Here is a 19,096-nt window from a genome sequence, read left to right as displayed (position 1 = left end):
TTTTCAAAAAAGTCTACTTTCTGTCATCCTTTAATTAAAACTCAAATACACCAAATCTGTTTCCGATCACTCGGTAGTCTTGTTAAATCATTTGAGAATGGTTTTTATTACAATTACCTTCCATCAATTTGAAATAACTCTTAAACCCTAGAAATTGATATCAGGTACATTCATCGATTCAAATAACACCTAGTACTCATTAAAAGGGATCCCACGTCTAGAAATAGCTGTTATCTTTTGAAATTTGACTATCCAGAGATCAAGGTCCGTACCTTTTCTGGCTTTAATACTATGCTAAGCTCGCCCTAATTCAAGCCACGTGGCACAACCATATGAGACTAATGCCTAATAGATGTCCCTTTTTGTTTTTTCACTAACCCATAAGGGATGTGGAGAGCTAACAATTCAGTTCCAATATACACATTCACAGAGTCGCATCAAAACAAGTAGTGGAGAGAATTAATAGGGAACAATTTCTGAATTGAGGTTTTACTGTAGTTCTAACATAATTCCCTTTTTACCCTATTCATTTTGTAAAGCAGCAGCATGATAGAAAGGCATAGCTGTCTGTCAACAGCTTGAACAGGGGCAATGATGCAACCCAAGCGATGGAGGGTTTTAGAGATTCCAATACCAAGTGCCCGAAGCCAACGTTTTCATTTGCCTCACCGTGAGATGACAGCATCCTTGTCACAACTGCCAGCATCGCCTCGAGGACTTTGTTCTGATCTTTAAGCTGTCAAAAGAGCCGGAAATGTCGCTATAAGCAACGGCTAAAAGAGTGTTAAGTTCGTCATGTGACATGGACATTAGATGGCTTTAAGCAGTCATTCAGTTTCATGGAAGTACCAAAAGAATAAAAAATCCCCCCAAGACTTCATTTTAAAATGAGTTGGCAACTCGATTCCGAGTCACCATGTCATACTTTCTACCGCCATAAAGTGGCATAGAACCATCACATGGTCAAAGAAAAAGTGTGAAATAAGCTAACAAGTGCAACCTAGATTCTTGACTAACCAGCTCGACAGCAGAGGCAAGCTCCTCCACAGCTTGTCGCAATGGAATATTAGTTGGTGCAGCAACCAACCCCCAATCCAATTCCAAGTCCTCAAGAAAATTAGGATCGAGTGCTCTACCCTCCCATGTGAACAAATCTCGAAGCAACTTGACATCTTCAGCATCCATGCTCTCCCTTGGCTACAAATGCCAAATGTGAGAGGGCGAAATAGATTGATCAATGGAGTTTAATGAGATGTCTTGTACCCCTTAACCTTTTCTGTAACTTCATCACATGATCCGTCTTCGGATGGGAAGGATGTTCTGATTGTCTTAGCATGTTTATCTTTGGTACAGTGGACACGTGGTGATGCTTTTATATGCTTTGCCCTGAAGAAATGATAGGGAAATTGGAATTAGAAAGCATGGTGGCATCCACCACCCGCACAGCACAACACATCTAAGACAGTATACATAGTTGATGAATCAGAACTTATAAAGCTCAAGGTGCAAATTCTCTAACTTGTAGAAATTGCATTAATGTCAGTTTCAACTAGTTGAACAGAAAAGAACATATCTACTCATGGATAGGTTGCTTATGGTCAATACACCTGGGGAGCTCATACGTGATTTTTCTGAGTTTGATTATCTCCTCTGCATGCCTTCTAAAGGGAATAGAGAAAGCTAGAACCTCCTGATTCTGAAACGTTTTCTTTTTTCTCATTGTATTCCTGCCATCAGGATAAGAACATGCCCTGCCCTAAATGAGTTTGACTTCACACTTCCATACCTGGCACCAAACCTGAGGCTTGACAGAGTTTCTGACACATTTGAAGCGCTGGGTGAACAACAACATAGTAATGCCATTTGAGAGTTCCCTCCCTGTGAGACGAACTCATTGCTTATGTTTTGAATACATGCTAGCAGGATAATGGAAGGGCTAATGTGGGGCAGTCTCACAAGAGAATCTTGCAAAATCCGAGTAAGTTTGGAGTTGCGATACGGAATGTGATTCCCTTTTCCGTTTGGACCACATGTCAAGGCATGTACTACATTTCCAAGTGCCGACAGGGACTTATTGATGGTTTTAGCTTCTTCAAGAACCCTGCCCTCTGCTCCTGTTTTCTCAATTTTCTCAGAGCCAGCCAGGTCCACGAGAATTAGTTTTCCATATGTTCTGGCCACAATGAAGACACAAAATTTTATATGAGAAAGGAAAAGATTACCAAGAAATCGTAATCGCATAAGAGACCAGCCATACCTCGTCTGTTTGGTTGATTCTTGGTGCACCGAGAATATGTAAATACAATGGCTTCTGCTGCTGCCCACATTCATTTCTGTTTCAGCTTAAGTTCAAAACTGCATGCATAATTAGGGCAGGTAGCAGATATTTAAAAGAAAGTTGTGATCTGGCTACGCAAGATGAAGAACAAGTACCAAGCCAGAAAGGAAAGGAGAAAGGATACGGGTCTCTCCAACCGCTCTGTTGCATATACCACTCTGGATTTCAGGGGACGGAACTAGAAGATCAATTCTCAGGGAATATTGGAACACAGTCAAAAGAAAAAGAGCTTGTATCTTACAGATAAGCTCCGTAATGCTTCAGCAGAGTCTGACAGAGATATCTGGAGGGAAGGGGGAAACTATCAAGGGGTTTTCACAGAAAGAAATCATAAGATGACGTGTAAATGTAGGTGGTTTTAACTTAATAAGCTATCACTTTTGTGCATACTACAAGGGATAGGTGGATTTTATGTTAGTCCAGCCACAAACAAATTTCTAGTTGTTCCACTAGCGGCATTGTTGGAACACCATTTGAGTCCAAAGGGCAAAATATTCTCAATTTTTTTTTAGATTGTGTGTGATGCAGGTAAGATTCTTAAGATGCATGCTTCTTCAGGGCCACTGCACATAAAAAATTGGTCACTTATACAGCCTAACTACTCTCTGTTTATCAGTGGATTGAAAGCAGTCGCGTGAGCTGGTGAATAGCATCACCTCCGTAACTTCAGGTAACAATATTCCTTGTGATTTGGTCTCTTTAATTTGTACGTTGTCCTTTGAAAGATCCAAAAGGTCCCTGGAAGAAGAAAAATAATAATGTCCATGAGGTTTTATTCATAGAACTTCCTAGGATTCTTGGATGAGATTCAGGAGAATGACATACAGCATGCAATCAATAAAATAATGAAAAGTCATAATTACAACATGAATGGCTTATAATCCAGTCATGGTAATCGATACCTTACTTTCTCCATGTAGATCTCTACCTAAAGAAGTTGGAAAACGTTAAAATTAGAGCATTACATCAATAATAAGTGAAGCATCAGGTAGCAGCTCGCGTAGGCTTACCATGGACAATTTGATTGTATACTTGATTGAATCAGCATAAGTGATTTCTCTGAAAATTCCATCGATCACTCTTGCAAGGAGACCTTTCTTGGCATCGTTACTTTCAAGGATGCTTGGTCCCTGATTCATCACTGTTGTTACTGAACTGGTATATATCAATAGCCATCTACTAACGTTATTCGGCGGGCAAACTGATCACCTCCATGCTATATGTCTTTCCAGCTCCGGTCTGTTCCAGAAATAAATAGAGTTTGTTGTTAGAAAAGAGAAAATGACCGGTATAATTTCTTTTGCATATTCAGAAAATAAGTTAAGTATCACATATGCGGTTCTAGCTCTGCAGCAATTTGAAGTATGACATCTAGCTAGAACAAGGACAGGGGACTCCTCTACATGGAAAAACGATGCAAAATGTCAAACTGGAAAACTATGAAAGAATTCCAAACCGAATTGCTAGGAGTAGAACAAACAATTATTGGCAACTTCAGATCCATACAACCTTTTCAACTTGATCAAGCAAAAAGAGGTTGTTCGAGACTTACTATGGCACTAATCATAGGATTACGTCTACTCCATTCATTTGTAAAGCACCTATTAGCATCATCTCCTCCACATTTAAACATGTTGCATCTAGTCATGCCTCTCTACCTCATAATTGATCTACTTTGTCCAAGTGAAACATCAAGGTAAAGAGTTGAGGAATCAACAGACAACAGAAACCATGCGTCATTTATTGCAGCATAGTGTCTCACCTGTCCATAGGTGATGATCGTCCCATTTATTGCATTCACCACATCTGTTAGATTTAAGACCAAAACAAACAAACTAAAAAAATTAATACACCGGGAAGTAAACTAGACAGTGCGTGCCGTGCTAACATTACATTCTCACTATGAATACATCTACTAAAAGAAGAAATCAGTGGATTCGCATGAAAGTACTTGATTAATCTCATGTCTATGTTGACACAAGCACCTAATGTTCTGATCAATGATTCTCGCTCTATAGAGCAAAAAAACTTCACATCTAGAAATGAACACAAAACTGTAGATTTACCTCGAACTATAGGATGAGCCAGAAACGAATAGACATCGTCTTGCTTGGAGTCCTCGTAGAACACCTTATCGAAGCTGAACTTCATCTCTCCTTCCTTTTCATCCTAACGACCATCGACATGGAGGTAACAACAGCATAATTAATCAAAACCAGCACGATCTCAGCCAATACGAGAGGAGAGTTCACAAAATCACACTCGAAAGCACAAATTCCACGACTCGGTGTAATCAACGAGAATAACTTAATCATCCGCCACCTTCCGGCACGTGCACAACCTCATCGGACAGAAGTAGAAAAAGAGCTTCGTCAAGCACCTTGAGATTGAAGGCTTCATCGTTGATCCGCTCAATGCAGACGGAATCGCCATGACCGCTCCTCTCTTTCGAGCTCAAAGGCCTGAACCGCGCGCAGACGGTAATATTGGCCATGTCTGCGCACTGGCACTGCCGGAGAGAAGGCCGAATCGAGCTCAGGAAGTTGACGAGTACCGGCGGAAATGCAGAGGAAATCGAAGATATTGAAGGAAAGAAGAGAGCGAGAAGGAGGAGGAGGAGGAGGAGGAGGAGGCAATTTTGTTTACCGAGGAAGAGAGAATTTGAATGTTGGAATGCGACTTGGTTCCGAGTCTGGGAGAAGAAACGCTCCTTCCCCCCTTTTATAGCGACGGAAAATGGAGGGAACCAGGAATTGCAAGGCCATTTTCCAATTTTCTTTTAATTGTAATGTAAATACACGACCACACTTTCTCTTCCAATCAAACATTGGATTTAAAAAGAGAAAATTCGAAACAACGGCATTAAGTGAACCTTATTTCAAATAAGAGCTTGAACTGAATTTTATTTCAAATAAGAATCTAAAGTGGCCATAAAACATGATTTCAAGGGCATTTTTGTTATTTTCCTATATTTGATTTTTTTGTTTATTAGTTTTTTTTCCTTTTTATGTTTTCTTAAAAATTTAAAAAAAAACACGCACACACACAAGCGAGAGGACTGCCCCGCCCAAATTAGAGAGAGGGCCCGACCCTCTTTAAATTTTGGCAAGGGTCAACAGGCCCTCTCCTCTAGTCGGTAGGGTCGCTAGCCCTCGTGGAGGCGTCGTTAAGCCCTCACCAACAAGGGGGCGACAGAACAGCCCTCCCGTCTGTGATTTTATTTTTAAATAGAAAAAGGATAAAATCAAAAATCAAAATGGAGAAATGAGGAAAATGTCCTTTAGGTTAGGTCCTTTTTTGAAATTCTATAGCTATTTCAATGCCTTATTTGAAACATGATATGCCATCTCGGGATCTTATTTTAAATAAAGTTCATTTAGGATTTTTATTTGAGAAAATGAGAGTACTTTGAATCTTTATTTGGAATTTTCCAAAAAATACGAGTACTTTAAATTCCGAAAGTTCTTTAGAAATTGTGATAGGTAAATATCTTATATATTTGGAAACGACCGTTCAAAATTAAAGAATTTCCTGAAAAATATTGCAAATGATAAAACACTTATACGTGCTCCCCGTCATTCAGTGAATTCGACACGTGGCAATCATATTTTTTTTGAACGTTTCTTTTCTCGAAGAATTCGAATTGTAAACATGGACGTTGGTGTATCTTCTTTTGTACACATACGTTTTGGTTTTTATCATCCAAAATTAACAAAACACAATTTTACTAAATAAAAACCTAAAAACTTTCATCGCATTCTCAATGATCAATACTCAATTGATAAAATCTACTCGAACTTGTACTGTATTATGAAAAATGTTTCTAAAATTCTAAAAATTAATAAAAGTACATGAAATCATATTACCTTCTAGCTTATTAAGTTCAAAATCAATGGACAGGTGTATTATAATGATATCAAGTAGAGTTTCTCGTAGAGTCGAGTTCAAGCGGGAAATTAAATATATGATCGAGCTCGGATTGTATTTTGAGCATTGCGAAATGAATCGAGCCCGAGCTCGACGGCTTATTTACTCGACTCGACTCGGCTCGGCTCGACTCGACTGGATTATGGTGAGAATTAGTTGGGTGCTCACTCCGAACAAATAATTTATGATAAAAAAAATAAGAGAGAGAAAAGAGAAAAAGTCTCTTCTTTTGTCATCCTTTAGGGCGGTAAAAGGGATGCAATGAGACGACTCCTTGAAGGCCAAGCACATTGCTCTGCTTCCAAATGCTGAACCATGACCTGCTGTGTCTCTCCTTCTCTAAAACCCTACTAAACCCCCTGTTGCCGATACCTCCCCTTCGCCTCCCATGCTCCAGCCCCATCTCCAAGAAGACCCTCTTTCTCAAACCGAACCCCCGCTTCCTGACACCCCTCTCTCTCTCCTCGCCCCATCTTCCTCGCCGGAGCGACTCCCCGCGCCGCCGCGATGCCCGAGCACTCGCCGGCAGGAGCAAGAAGAAGGGCGGAGGCCCCTCGCCGGGCCGCATCGAGGGCGGCTCCGAGGTGCGGCGAGAGGCGAAGCGGAACGCCCGGAGGAAGAGCCGGAAGCTCGCCGAGTCCCTCTTCTACCGCCTCAAGCTCCCTAGCAAGAACCACGCCGACAACTTCTCCGAGGAAGAGCTCCAGATGATTGGCCTGGGATATGACAGGATGGTCAGGTTCATGGAGAAGGACGACCCCAATTTGCGGCACCCTCACGATTGGTACAAGTATGGCGAATTCGGGCCGTATTCTTGGAGAGGGGTCGTGGTGGGCGACCCGATTCGGGGCAGGTTCTCGGACGAGCGCGTGACCATTATTGGCGAGGTCCGAGATCATGAGGAGTGGGAGAAGATTGAGCAGTTTGAGATGGCGGCGGATTTCGGCAAGAGGTTGAAGGAAATGGATAAGAGCGTGGGGTTTAGGCACTTTTGGGTGTTCGTGAGACACCCAAAGTGGACGCTTAGGGAATCGCCATGGCAGCAGTGGACTTTGGTGGCCGAGGTAGTGTTGGAAGCCGGGAAACAGAGATTGGATAAGTGGAATTTGATGGGTAGGCTCGGGAATAAGGCTCGGAACTTGATTACGCAATGTGCTGCATGGATGAGGCCCGATATAATCTATGTCAAGAGACCAGTGTATCAATGTAGGTTTGAGCCTCAGGACGATTTCTTCCGGTTGCTGACGCCTTTTCTCGATCCCAGGACAGAGAAGGACTTTCTTTTCAAGGTGAAAAAAGGTGATGGGATGGTCGAATTGTGTACTTATTTCAATGGCTTGTGCAAGATTCTCAAGGCAAATCCCAAGGCCTTTGTAGATGATGTGGTTAAGGCTTATGAGAAGTCGAGTGACGAGAAGAAAAATGAGTGTTTGGAGTTTTTGCTGACAAATCATCCCGCTCAGCTGTTGCATCCATATACAAAGGAGTGGAAAGCTAAGTTGGAGGAGATGGAATTGGGTTGTGATGCTCCGGACGATGAAGATGATTGGAGTGGTAGTAAAAGCGATAATGAGATTGTGGATTGGATAGAGGATGATGGGAGTGCTGATGATGATGATGAGGAGGAGGGGGAGGAGGAAGGTGATCTGGATGATACAGTAATGGAGTTGGAAGATGGCGGAGCTGATGAATCGGGTATAGAAGAAGACAACTCCGACGAAGAAGAGGATAAGAAATATTGGCAAGAGGAATTTAATAAGGCAGTGAATAACTCCGAACGAATGGAAAAGTTAGCAAAGCGGAGTGTTGAAGTAACGTCGGAGTTCTATAAGAAGCAATTGAAGGAAATGGAATTCCAGGGGAAGAGGAATATCGTGGAAGACGGAGATGAAACGGCTATCAGGGGTGCAAGAGCAAAAGTCAGTCCAGAAGAATGGAAGATCGCTGGAATCGGCCCTTGGAGGAAGAGAATTAAGAAGAGCAAGATTCCTCCAGAACTATTTCTGCGAGCAGCAGTTAGGCCATTTACTTACAGGAATCTCGTGAAAGAGGTTGTTCTGACTAGGCATGCCATTTTGGATGGTGATATTGGAACAGAAAAGCCTGAATAGGCTGTTCCCCATTGGGGTAATAGCTTTTGTGCATCTCCTGCCAGATATAAGGCACTGAGAGATATTTTGAGGGAAATTTCATGTTGATACAAGATTAGGTTCTGCTCAGTGGCATGATGTAGTATGATGTTTTCTTGACTCATATTTGCGTTTTATTCTGTTAAATCTTCTTCTGAAACTGATTGAAGGTAAAGTTAGCTCTGGGAATGATCTTGATTTTCATGAACTCAAAAAATATATCGTTTGGGAGGCTGCCTCATCGAAGAATTCTTGGTCCTATCAATGTTCATGTTTTGATGTCTATTATTAGCTATTAGTTCGGAGAATTAGATGAACTCTTCCGTGAGTCCTTAAAGTTATGTATGTTCCTGTGATTTGATATGTTTGAAAACTTCCGAGGATATCAAATGCCTGATGTCTTGTACGTGCAGCATTTGAGATTGCGAAATGAAGGTCCGACATATCTGTACCCGAAATTTACTTTCATGTCCCTAAATCTGAAGAGTGGATGTTAGCCAAGCTGCATCGGTGGTAATTCTTTTAACAGTTCTCGGTCACTACTCTGTTAAGCTATTCTTGCTTGCTTTTCACTGTGTTTAAAGCTTTTAGTTTCTTCAGCACACATTAACTGTGGTGGGAAGTAGTGGAAGAGCAGTGCAAGACGTGGGTATCCTCATGAATGTATTTTTGTCATCGAGCTGTATCCGTTTTTAACTTATGTCTAGCTCCTCATTTGTGTGGTGTTTCTCTCAGTGTGCTTCTGTGGAATCATGGTAAATATCTTGCTGTCTAAAACAAGGGGAAAAGAGCAACAAATTGTATCTGACATGTCATGTAATGCGCGCCGAAGAGTGAGTTTGTTATGCTTGAGATTCTGCTATCTCCACCTTCTTAACCTCGAGGTGCAGGAATAGTTTTGCTGTGTATTTACGCGTGGAAGCATATTCCCAACTCACAGAAAATACAGAAAGCGCTATATGCTTTTGTGTTCTGTTTCCATTGGTGATTAAGTGCTGTTCTGAGACCTTTGATGTTGCACAATGTGAAGTCATATGGGGGAATCTTATTACCTCAGTTTTGACAATCTCGTGTCCTTGGGGCTTGTAAGAATAAGTCCTGCTATTTTAAGGACATTGGGGACATTGTATGTTTGTTATGTATGAATGCTGAAAAGACCTCGTTCCATTGTGTAGGATGCAGACTCTGCTTACTCCTGAAAGTGGTGGTGGACGAAATCAAACTTTGGTTTTTTTGTCGTGCATATGGAGGAATATTCATTATTACTCCTCATTCATTCCGAGGACCGTTGTCTCGTCTATCTGATAGAGGGAATTCAACCTCATTCTTTTAATGCTAAGCACTATTCATCACCTCCAGATCTTGCACTTGACCATGTTTTCTCCTCCAGGATTCAGGCAAACTCCTCTTCAGATATGTTGGCTCTCAAGGGGAATCACTATGCTTCCCCTTTCACCTTACAGTGATTTCGACACTTTCCCAGGATTCCCTGTCAGGAAATCCAGGATGACATACTAGGAAGGACATAGATTCTCTTGTTCTTAGGATTAACGGGTTGTTTGCTTCTCTGTGTCGATGATTGGTAAGATCTTCCAAATGCACGATGTGGTAGGTTGAAGGACAACTTTCTTTGATGACTCTAGTTGTGTCGAGAGAAGCAAATCCAGTAGAGGAAAGCTTTAGATGCTCCCAAAGTGTCGGGAGGCGATGCCCTGCTTATAAAAGCGAAGGTGCTCGTTCGGGACCGCGCTAATTCCTCATTATCTAGATTATGAACTCGCTATTTTTATACACATATCGTTGGACGACGGAATTATGGGATCCTGTCCTCGGCTAGACTTACTGTTTTACGCTCCATAGGAATGAAATCTGGGCTTGAGACTTTACATTGATTATCAGATTGTTTTAAATTGATTTCATTTGTATGATGGGTGACTGTTGAAAAGTAGTGACTTTAGTTGTGACAAGTGTCGGCTCGTTATGACAAGTGTTGATTTGTTATGACAAGCGTAACATGTCTTAAAATGTGGCGGTCAAACTGTCCTTTAAGGGTAAATGGTCTGAACTCGCTCCGGTGACTTAGGATCTATATGGTAATGCTTCTGTTCCTAAAAATATGTTTAGAATAGAAACATTTTTTTGTGTTTCTGTTGCCAGCTATGATTTTCAAGAATAGAAACTCGTTTGGTAAGTACAAAAAAAAAAAAAAAAATTTTTTTCATCAAAAGGAAGGATCTGCAACCGGCGGCCGGCGAGGGCGGAGGCTGGCGATCGGCAGCTGCGGGTGGTCGTGGCGGTGGGCAGCGGTAGCCGGCCTCCGGCGACCGGCTGCGGGGCGACCGGCGGCCAACGGCGACGCTACGACGGGTGGCGACAGCTGCGTCAACTCCTCGTCGACGATGATGGGATGTGGTGGCTTACACAAGCTTGTTTTCGAGTTGTTTCCAAAAAGTGTTCCGAAGAACAAGAAACAAGATTTTTTTTGTTCCTTAATTTTGCTTCAAAAATGTTCTCCGGAATACTTTTGGAACATTTTTTTATCATACGCGTTTCGGTTCCAAAAGTGTTTCGGGAACACTTTCAGAACAAAAACACTTTCCAGGGAGTGTTACCATACAAGCCCTTAATTTGCAAATCCAATCAATACTTTTTGTTCCTCGTCTTATTGATAAACGTACACTTCATATTACTAGAGAAACCTCTTGCACTTCTCAACATTCTTGGACACCCCTCAGTACAAAAGAATCACGACAGCAGTATCCACTAGTAGACTCTGCAGTAACTGTGCTAAGCACTATTTTGTGTAGAATCTGGAGATAAATCAGCCTCATGACCCGGAAATCCCTCTCGGTACAAGAAACATTGCATTCCCTTGTGCAAGTATAAGAACATTTATTTAAGAGGCCGCCGCCAGAAACATCACCATTCATCTTTTGAAAATTAACTTGCCAAGGTACGTAGGTAAAAAGAAAGGGTATTTGTCATCAAATATACAGCACAAATGTGAAAACCGGTACAGTTTTAAGGCTCTAGTTACATGAATGAACCATCGTTTTACCCATATGCGCAAACTTAGCAGCCCTTAACATCCTCCTGGCAAGAGAATTGGAGTGTACAAGCTCCGGTGTGTAGTAAAACTCTCCACTCCCGGTTAGCGTATGGTTTTTGATCAGAGTTTGTAACTCCCATATTATGCTTGGGCGTCTCAGACGGCACTTCACCGCGTAAGCATAGCTGTACTGTCGTAAACACAGTGCCCTTTGCACATTATGCAACTTGACAGAATCCTCCCGGGGAGAAGCATGGAGTACTTGTGTATCCACAGCTCAACATAAAGAAACTTGAAATGGCAAGACTAATTTAACGCATAAGGAACCCGTTCTAGGAGTTGCACGACCTGGTTGACCGAAACAGGAGGAAATGGTACTGAACTCAATTTGACTGTCTCAGGAGCGAAAAGAGGCAGTGAGAGTACAGCCTCCCGTTGCATGCTTGTAAGCTCCAAAAACTGAGAAAAAGCAGGTCACCAGCTAGAACCTTAGGGATCCCAACCTTCATCAAAAGAACTAGGAGCAACCATGAGAACAGGGGTAAGAAGGATTTAACAAGTGCAGATAATACCGTTGTGCCAAGGCTCTTCTTTCAGTTGCAAAGACTTACTAAATCCAATAACTCTCTTTGAGACAAGGAGCGGCAAAGAGCATTCAGCACAACAGTACAAAGGGACGGTAGAAAATTACATGAAGAAACCAAATCGACAGCAAGAGCATAGAGTAATCAGTCTACACATTCTGACAAATAGTTTCACACTTATTACTAGAAGGATATCATTTCCAACAATAAGGCGTTCTGCCCCAAGCAAAGATGGGTCCTCCACAGGTTCACAAAATTGCACCCCTCATCAGCTGGCCACAACCCAACCCCAAGAAGCTTACCTGAAAACTGATACTGAGCTTTGAACAGAGGATATTTTCCATCAAGATAACTGTCACTAGTAACTACGTATGCCTCCTCTTATGCAACAGAGAACACTCCTCAATACAATGATCAAGTAGTGACCATGTTATCCAATTCGAAGCAGGACAAACACCTCTGTATCTGAAAATGAAATTGTGAAATTACGTGCTTGGAAAACTGAAACAAAATTTCAACTCCGCAGAGGACTCCACTAATGCAAGGTAAATTCAGCATCATGATGGTGCACAAACCTGTCCAGAAAGGCACAAGTTATGTATTTAATTGCCACAGCATTCGAAAAGGACAAACATGTCAACCACCCTCAAGTACAAAAAAGGAGATAATAAATGAAGTGATAATTGCAATGTTCCAAGTAAAATTTCGTATCTGCAGCATAGATAACCACAACAAGAGAGTTCATCAGGCCTTACCAGATTTTCACGACTACGGAAACTCATTATGATCATTTCCTAAAACGGGGGCTGTCAATGGATGAACAGCAAGTTTAGGCTTCAGTGCTTCTAGGAGTTCATACTCGTCCTTGCAGGCATGGAAATTTTAAGCATCACATTAGTTCAGTATTATGATCAATAACAAGAAGACAATCTTAATCATCATTCACTTCATAAGCTGCTACAATTATCCCATTTAGTTGAGGGAAAAAGACATAGCGGTTCAACGAAATCCGAAATTCAATCGTTATAATTTCACACTGAAAGCATGTCAACGCTCAAGCACAAATTTGATGCAACTCCTATATTCAAGCGAACATTTCCCCACGCACGATGTAATCAAATGCCTCTATCAGAATGCCAATGATCAGAATACGCATTACATTCACAACAGCCTTCCACGCCATTAAAGCCACATGCTGCATAAAGAAAGCGTGCTATGCTTGGAAACGATCTTTAGCAAATTCACCCAACAAATTTATGGCGTGACAAAGGAATCATATTAGAAAAGAAAGCGAAAACAAATCTCCATAGACAGGTTGGATCTGAAACGAGCATTCACTTGTTGATGCCATGAGTCTTGATGTAAATGCTTGGTATACCCTTGTTGCGTCTTAATGAAATACTCTTAGTGATAAAAAAAAGTAAAAGAATCAATACAGATGATAAAGTAGATGAATAGCCAGATTTACAGCTACAGAGGAATTTCCAGAAATTTGTTTTTCCAATCAAAACTTTACAAGGGGTGTCAATCACAGAGAATCCCCATTCCGACAGGAATCTCCCTGTGTACGGGATCCCGACAAAGCGCGTCATTTGTACTCTACAGGATAACTACTGTCTAAAGACCAAACGACCATTGACATGAAACCAGATCCCCTAACACACCCCTTCAATGTCAGTGGTAACATTAAATGAAATTCCACCGTCCATTCTCATCCGATGCCCAAAAATCCTCCACATCATTTGAAGGAGGGGGAGGCAAAAATTGGGCAGCACTTTTGAAACCTGGATTCCCTCTCTCTCCTCATATTTGTTATGAAATTTGCGCTACTCTCTTCGCACTTTGGTGCTCTGTGTCGCCTCATCTGTCTCCTCCGCTCTACGTGTCCTTTGTCTTCCCCGCTCGCCGCCTCGCGACTATTGGTCTCCCTCGCATCGTCCGTTGCCTCCCCCTCGACGCGTCGCGGCTCTCCACTTCGAGGCCGCCGGCTTCGTCTCGGCTTGCCCTCTCGCTCGCATCGCCTCCGCTCGCCTCGGCTTCTGTGGTAAAATTTATGATTTGAGCCTTGATATCAAAATTCATCAATTCCTACAACTTTGTTTTTGAGCGAGTCGTACTCATTCGGCAAATTTTTGCTCTCTTTCTCTGTCTGTCTGGGCAGGCACTTATTGGTGGAGAGGAATTGCTATTTGTACTTACGCTTGTTCCCTGAGCTATCGAGGATTTCTAAAGAATAGCCATCTCTCGCGCGATTCGTTGTGCACGTCTTGGTTGCTGGTACCGGCCCGCAAACTATTCACTTCTCAAGGTAGAATTTTTTTTCTTCAATCTAATCTTTCTATTGTTCTAGGTCTCGGGGCAATTCCCCGAATGCTCGACGGTTTACTTTTTTGTTGTTTTGCTTCAAGCAGTACCTAGTATTCCAATTTGGTCTTTCTATTGCTTCTAGGTAATGTATTGTGTATCAAGATTTCTTGAACCTGTTAGTATGTGGTAGATATTAGTGAAGTGAAATCTGGTTAACTAAAAGGAGAGAAGAAAAGGTAAAATCTTTTCTTCAATCTTATTAATTAAAAGGAGAGAAGAAAGGTAAAATCTTTTCTTCAATCCGATTTGGGAGTGATTCCCGAATGCTTGATGATTTACTCTTTTATTGTTTTGCTCCAACTTGTTTCTGGGTAATGTATCGGGTTTCAAGATTTTGTAGATATCAATGAAGTGAAATCTAGTTAATCAAAAGAGGAGAATAAAAAGGGTCCACATAAGAATGTCTTTTGAAGAAATCAAGTAGCTTTTTTGGGTAATTTCGTTGTTTGTGTTTGGTGCGCTTAAGGACTATTCGTTTTTAGGGGATCATTGATGTTGAAACTTTTCTGTAACATGCTTCTCATTCCATATTGAAGAGTTGGATTATTCCTTTTTCCTATTTTTGGCGGGGTTGAAGCAATAGAAAATTCGCACGCAAGTTGAAACAGCCTAATTTACCTCTCTCCGGCCTCCCAAAGGTAATAACAAGAAAGGGAGTTTGAGCATGCAATTATAAACTTTAAGATTCTAACTTGGATCACCTACAAATGTGGACAGGGATATTGCAAATTATTTTCAATCCTATCAAGCAATTGCTTCATTAGCAACTGTTTCCTATAAGTAATCCTTGACACTCATAGACCTGCCTTTATCAAATCCAGAAAAATGTTAGCTGGCAGCGGTTGCACACTTTCAGAAATATTGGGAGAGATAGGCGAGCACTTTGGCTCTCAACTGCCATGCTTAGTAGTAGCAATCAAATTATCCCTCAAATGGAGACGCCCTCTCAAATGGATGATGATGGCCCAAGGTAATTGATGTATTCATGAAAGTATGTTAGTTTTTCTTCTGTTTTATTGTTTGTTGTTCAAGTTTATCTTCTAATGATGCCACTTTGTCCACTATGTTTTATGTGATTTTATCGCCAGTAATGATTGCACCGCACAAGTAGGTATGGAATTTAATGATGTAGATTAGGGGTGTGCATGGTGCCGGGCGATCCGGTCCCGATATAGAACAGGGGACCGGACCGGTAGTCCCGGTCCCTAAATTTTCAGGACCACGGACCAAACCGGGACCTGGATCGGTGGTCCGATCCGGTCCCGGTCCCGGCCCAATGGGACCGCTAATATTAGTTACTTATAAAAATCTAACTCTTTGAATACAATATGCTTTAATTGCGAGAAGAGCAACGAGTCAACAATAGGCGGGACTACAAGAAGAGCAAGTGGAAAGGCGAAGGTGAGACATGAGCGGAGAAGCGAAGGCAAGACGTGAGCGGAGAGGCAACAAGGAGACGCAAGCGGAGAGGACTTAGGAAAATTGGGTTAACTAGTTCGTGTTAACTGGTTCTTTTTTTCTTTTTTATTACTGAATTATTTTGTTTGAAGTCAAACATTTCTAATTATTTTTATAATTTTAAGAATCTCTATATATATTTTGAACGGTCAGATCCGGACGGTCCGGACTAGTCCCATCCACCATGGACCCGGGGACCGGACCGCCCGGTCACCTGTTCCATTTATTGGGACCGGGGACCGGACCGCCCCCCTCAAGGACCGGACCAACCCGGCCGGTCTGGTCCGATCCCGGGCCGGTTCGAGTCGGTCCGGTCCAATTTGCACACCCCTAATGTAGATGAGGCGTGGGAGTTTTGGAAGATGTATGCATTGAAAATTGATTTTGGTGTATGTAGGAGAGTTACTAATAAAAAGAAGGATGGTTCCATAACTTCTACACGGGGATAAGTACACCATGAGTGCCATAACTTATGTAGGGCGTTCACTTGAGTGCTATAACTTTCAAAAATCGTTTACTTGAGTGCCACGTCGAAGCAAAATCGTTCACTTGAGTGCTACAACTACTTTTCCGGCGAGCCACGTCAACTTTCCGGCGAGCCACGTCGGCTTTCCGGCTGCCACGTCGGCTTTTCCGGTGTCCACGTCAGCATGGCACTCAAGTGAACAATTTTTGAAAGTTATGGCACTTAAGTGAACGTTTTGAAAGTTATGGCACTCAAGTGAATGCCGTACAAAAGTTATGGCACTTTTAATGTACTTTTTCCCTTCGACATGCTTTTGTTGTGCAAAAGAGGAACGTCGACGAAAAGATAAACGCCCGGCATTAGTAAAAAAGCCTAGATCTGAAATGAGGATGGACTGCCATGCCCGAATGGGAATCAGATTAGTTCGAGGGAGTGGTAAATAGTGTGTATGATTTTGAGCCAAAGCATTCTCATCCACTCCACTTTGCAAACTGTACTCACTTGATACGGTCACATAGGCAAATAAGCGATGTCCAAGCTCAACAAATTGTGTTGGCTGACAATGCAGGCCTTACACAAAGCTAGCAACATGACTTGTCTAGTGTATAGATTGGGGGAAGAGAAAATGTTAGTTACACAAGGGTTGATAAAAAATTATCTTTACATTAAACGAGGGAGAGACATGGAGTTTGGAGACACAGGATGTTTATTGAGGTACTTCGAGAAACGATAGATCTTAGACACATCTTTCTTCTATGTTGTTCAGCTTGATAGTAATTAGCAAATAACAAACATATTTTGGATAGATTCTAGAATAGTTATTGATTATTCCCTTTTTGGTGATGTTGTGACCTTTGACACCACATTTTCCACCAACAAAGAGTGCATGCCACTTGGTGCATTTATTGGATTCAATCGCCATAGAGAACTTGTGATTTTTGGGGTTGCACTTTTATATGATGAAACCACATATTCCTTCGGATGGCTTTTGGAAACATTCTTGGGGGCACACCAATATAAGAGGCCTGTAACAATTTTTATTGATCAAGATGTAGCAATGTTGAAGGAATTAGAAGAGGTGATTCCCAAGACAAGACATGGATTGTGTACATGGCATTTAATCCAAAATGCCATAAAAAAATGTTGGTCATTTAATGAAGAGTGGATCTAATTTTTTGACTGATTTGAAGAAGCTTGTGTACGAATATGTAGCAGTGAAAAAATTTGAAAAGGTTGGGACTCATTACTTTCAACATATGAAGCTAGTGACAATTCTTGGCTCCAACATCTGTATAGATTGAAAGAGAAGTACGCTAGATGTTATATGAAATCTATAGTGACCTTGGGGATGCGTAGTACACGGTTGAGTGAGAGTTTAAATGGAGATTTGAAGGATTATCTTACATGTAATATAAATCTAAATGCATTTTTTAAGAGATTTGATAAGGTGGTGAATGATAAGTGGTATAAAGAGTTACAAGCTGAGTTTAATGCTAGAGAGAAATTGCCTACGATTTTGTGTCGGACATCACCTATGTTGCATCAAACAAGTAAGGTCTATACACCTTCGATGTTTGAAAATTTTCAGATATAATAGATAAAAACTTTATCCCTAGTTATCAAGGAGTGTAATGAGATGGGTCTCTTGGTTGAATCTGTTGTTGGTTCATTTGGTGCAAATGAACCGTAGTATAAGGTTACCGGTGGCCCAAGCAATGAAGTGGTGAATTGTGCTTGTAATCATTTTGACACCGTTGGGATTTTATGTTACCATGCGTTGAAAGTGCTTGATAACTTGGACATAAAGTTAATTCTTGGTGCTTACTTTTTGAAGAGATGGACACGTGAAGCAAGAGATGGAATACTAGAGAAGCATGGTTTAGATACTCGGGTATAAATTGTCATTACACTCTTTTTTACTCAATTTAGTGTTCTAATTTATTGGTAACTTCTAATAAATTCTATATATTCATTCAAGGGAATGATGACATGGATGTTACTAATAGATATAGAGAGGTGTGTCCCGAGTTTGTTAAGACAGCAATCAAGGGGTCACAAACTATTCAGAGATATGAATTTATCAAGAAAATGATCTTGACCATAAACAAATCTCTCGATGAAATGCCACTTGGAAGTGAGTCTCGGGGAAATTTGACAGCTTTAAGTGAAGATATGAGACTCCTTGCAAAATGTACGGGCCTCAAGAAGAAAGATGGACACAAAGGAGGAAAGCGACATAAAAACTGTCTAGAGAAGAATAAAACAAAAAGAAAGAAGCAAGGAGATGTGCCTCAAGCTTCTTCGCAAGCTTCTTTTGTACCTCAAGTTCTTGCAAATTACAATAAGCCTCCGAGTTTTTACATTAGTTTATTCAGTAGGTTAGAGGCATCACAAGACTTGAATATGCCTTCCATGATAGCACCGTTTGGTGACGAGTAAAGCACTATTCTATTTGCACTAAGTTATGTTCATTTTATCATGCATGCTAATTTCTGATTAAATTAACTCTTTCTATTTCTTCTATTTGACAGTCCAGATGTTGTAAAAGATATTCCGATACACTTATGTGAATTGGAAAAGATCGTCTTCAGCGATTGGAGTCCACTTGAGTCTCATTGTTATTTGAGTATTTGTTTTGTGATTATAATTTGATCGTGCTATTGAAATGCCTAAGTTCTCATTGTAGAGATCTTACCTAGCAATGTCAATGACCGGTCGTTCTAACTCTATTCAGTCTAGTGCTTCTTTTGGGATTTTTAAATTTCCTTTTTTCAATTC

The 19,096-nt window shown here is 41.2% G+C and overlaps 3 protein-coding genes and 1 long non-coding RNA gene across 9 annotated transcripts; 2 read left to right on the top strand and 2 right to left on the bottom strand.

Moving 5' to 3' along the window:
- Positions 1-392: 392 nt before the first annotated feature.
- LOC115741952 (kinesin-like protein KIN-1) lies at positions 393-4,974 on the bottom strand. Of its 6 annotated transcripts, XM_030676001.2 has the most exons (15): positions 4,719-4,974; positions 4,405-4,507; positions 4,101-4,144; positions 3,548-3,577; positions 3,349-3,468; positions 3,241-3,266; positions 2,995-3,076; positions 2,580-2,621; positions 2,463-2,496; positions 2,258-2,333; positions 1,957-2,173; positions 1,787-1,878; positions 1,272-1,386; positions 1,018-1,197; positions 393-736 (listed from the first exon to the last, which is right to left on the bottom strand). In XM_030676001.2, the coding sequence occupies exons 1-15, from the start codon at positions 4,830-4,832 to the stop codon at positions 527-529; spliced, it is 1,485 nt and encodes a 494-aa protein (XP_030531861.1). In that variant the 5' UTR covers positions 4,833-4,974; the 3' UTR covers positions 393-526. The 6 variants fall into 6 exon arrangements, with proteins under 6 accessions (XP_030531861.1, XP_030531862.1, XP_048138899.1 ...); XM_030676002.1 differs by having other exon boundaries at positions 1,787-2,173; positions 4,405-4,509; positions 4,662-4,859; XM_048282942.1 differs by lacking the exons at positions 4,101-4,144; positions 4,405-4,507 and having other exon boundaries at positions 1,787-2,173.
- A 1,518-nt stretch (positions 4,975-6,492) lies between these two features.
- On the top strand, positions 6,493-8,600 carry LOC115741890. Its single transcript, XM_030675906.2, has one exon. It carries the CDS (start codon positions 6,571-6,573, stop codon positions 8,374-8,376), a length of 1,806 nt encoding a protein of 601 aa, XP_030531766.1. The 5' UTR covers positions 6,493-6,570; the 3' UTR covers positions 8,377-8,600.
- A 2,505-nt stretch (positions 8,601-11,105) lies between these two features.
- LOC125315925 lies at positions 11,106-12,177 on the bottom strand. Its single transcript, XR_007199229.1, has 2 exons — positions 12,016-12,177; positions 11,106-11,946 (listed from the first exon to the last, which is right to left on the bottom strand). It is a non-coding gene; the product is annotated as an uncharacterized LOC125315925 (long non-coding RNA).
- Positions 12,178-18,144: 5,967 nt separating this feature from the next.
- Positions 18,145-19,096, top strand: LOC125315924. The gene is made up of 3 exons (XM_048282338.1): positions 18,145-18,753; positions 18,850-18,901; positions 19,007-19,096. Exons 1-3 carry the CDS (start codon positions 18,308-18,310, stop codon positions 19,040-19,042), a joined length of 534 nt encoding a protein of 177 aa, XP_048138295.1. The 5' UTR covers positions 18,145-18,307; the 3' UTR covers positions 19,043-19,096.

The sequence above is a fragment of the Rhodamnia argentea genome, chromosome 7 (genome assembly GCF_020921035.1).
Source record: "Rhodamnia argentea isolate NSW1041297 chromosome 7, ASM2092103v1, whole genome shotgun sequence".
Lineage (NCBI taxonomy): Eukaryota > Viridiplantae > Streptophyta > Magnoliopsida > Myrtales > Myrtaceae > Rhodamnia > Rhodamnia argentea.
This window is presented reverse-complemented; position numbering and strand designations above follow the sequence as displayed.

What these genes read in the sequence shown, in the direction of transcription:
- LOC115741890 (XM_030675906.2), top strand. Translation starts at nt 6,571, where the DNA reads ATGCTGAACCATGACCTGCTGTGTCTCTCCTTCTCTAAAACCCTACTA.
- LOC115741952 (XM_030676001.2), bottom strand. Translation starts at nt 4,832, where the DNA reads ATGGCCAATATTACCGTCTGCGCGCGGTTCAGGCCTTTGAGCTCGAAA. An exon ending in TGTTACCTGAAGTTACGGAG is followed by an intron (nt 2,622 to 2,994) that starts GTGATGCTATTC and finishes CCTTCCCTCCAG; the next exon opens with ATATCTCTGTCAGACTCTGC. An exon ending in GTGATGAAGTTACAGAAAAG is followed by an intron (nt 1,198 to 1,271) that starts GTTAAGGGGTAC and finishes TGGCATTTGTAG; the next exon opens with CCAAGGGAGAGCATGGATGC.
- LOC125315924 (XM_048282338.1), top strand. Translation starts at nt 18,308, where the DNA reads ATGGATGTTACTAATAGATATAGAGAGGTGTGTCCCGAGTTTGTTAAG. An exon ending in ATAGCACCGTTTGGTGACGA is followed by an intron (nt 18,754 to 18,849) that starts GTAAAGCACTAT and finishes TCTATTTGACAG; the next exon opens with TCCAGATGTTGTAAAAGATA. An exon ending in TATGTGAATTGGAAAAGATC is followed by an intron (nt 18,902 to 19,006) that starts GTCTTCAGCGAT and finishes CTCATTGTAGAG; the next exon opens with ATCTTACCTAGCAATGTCAA.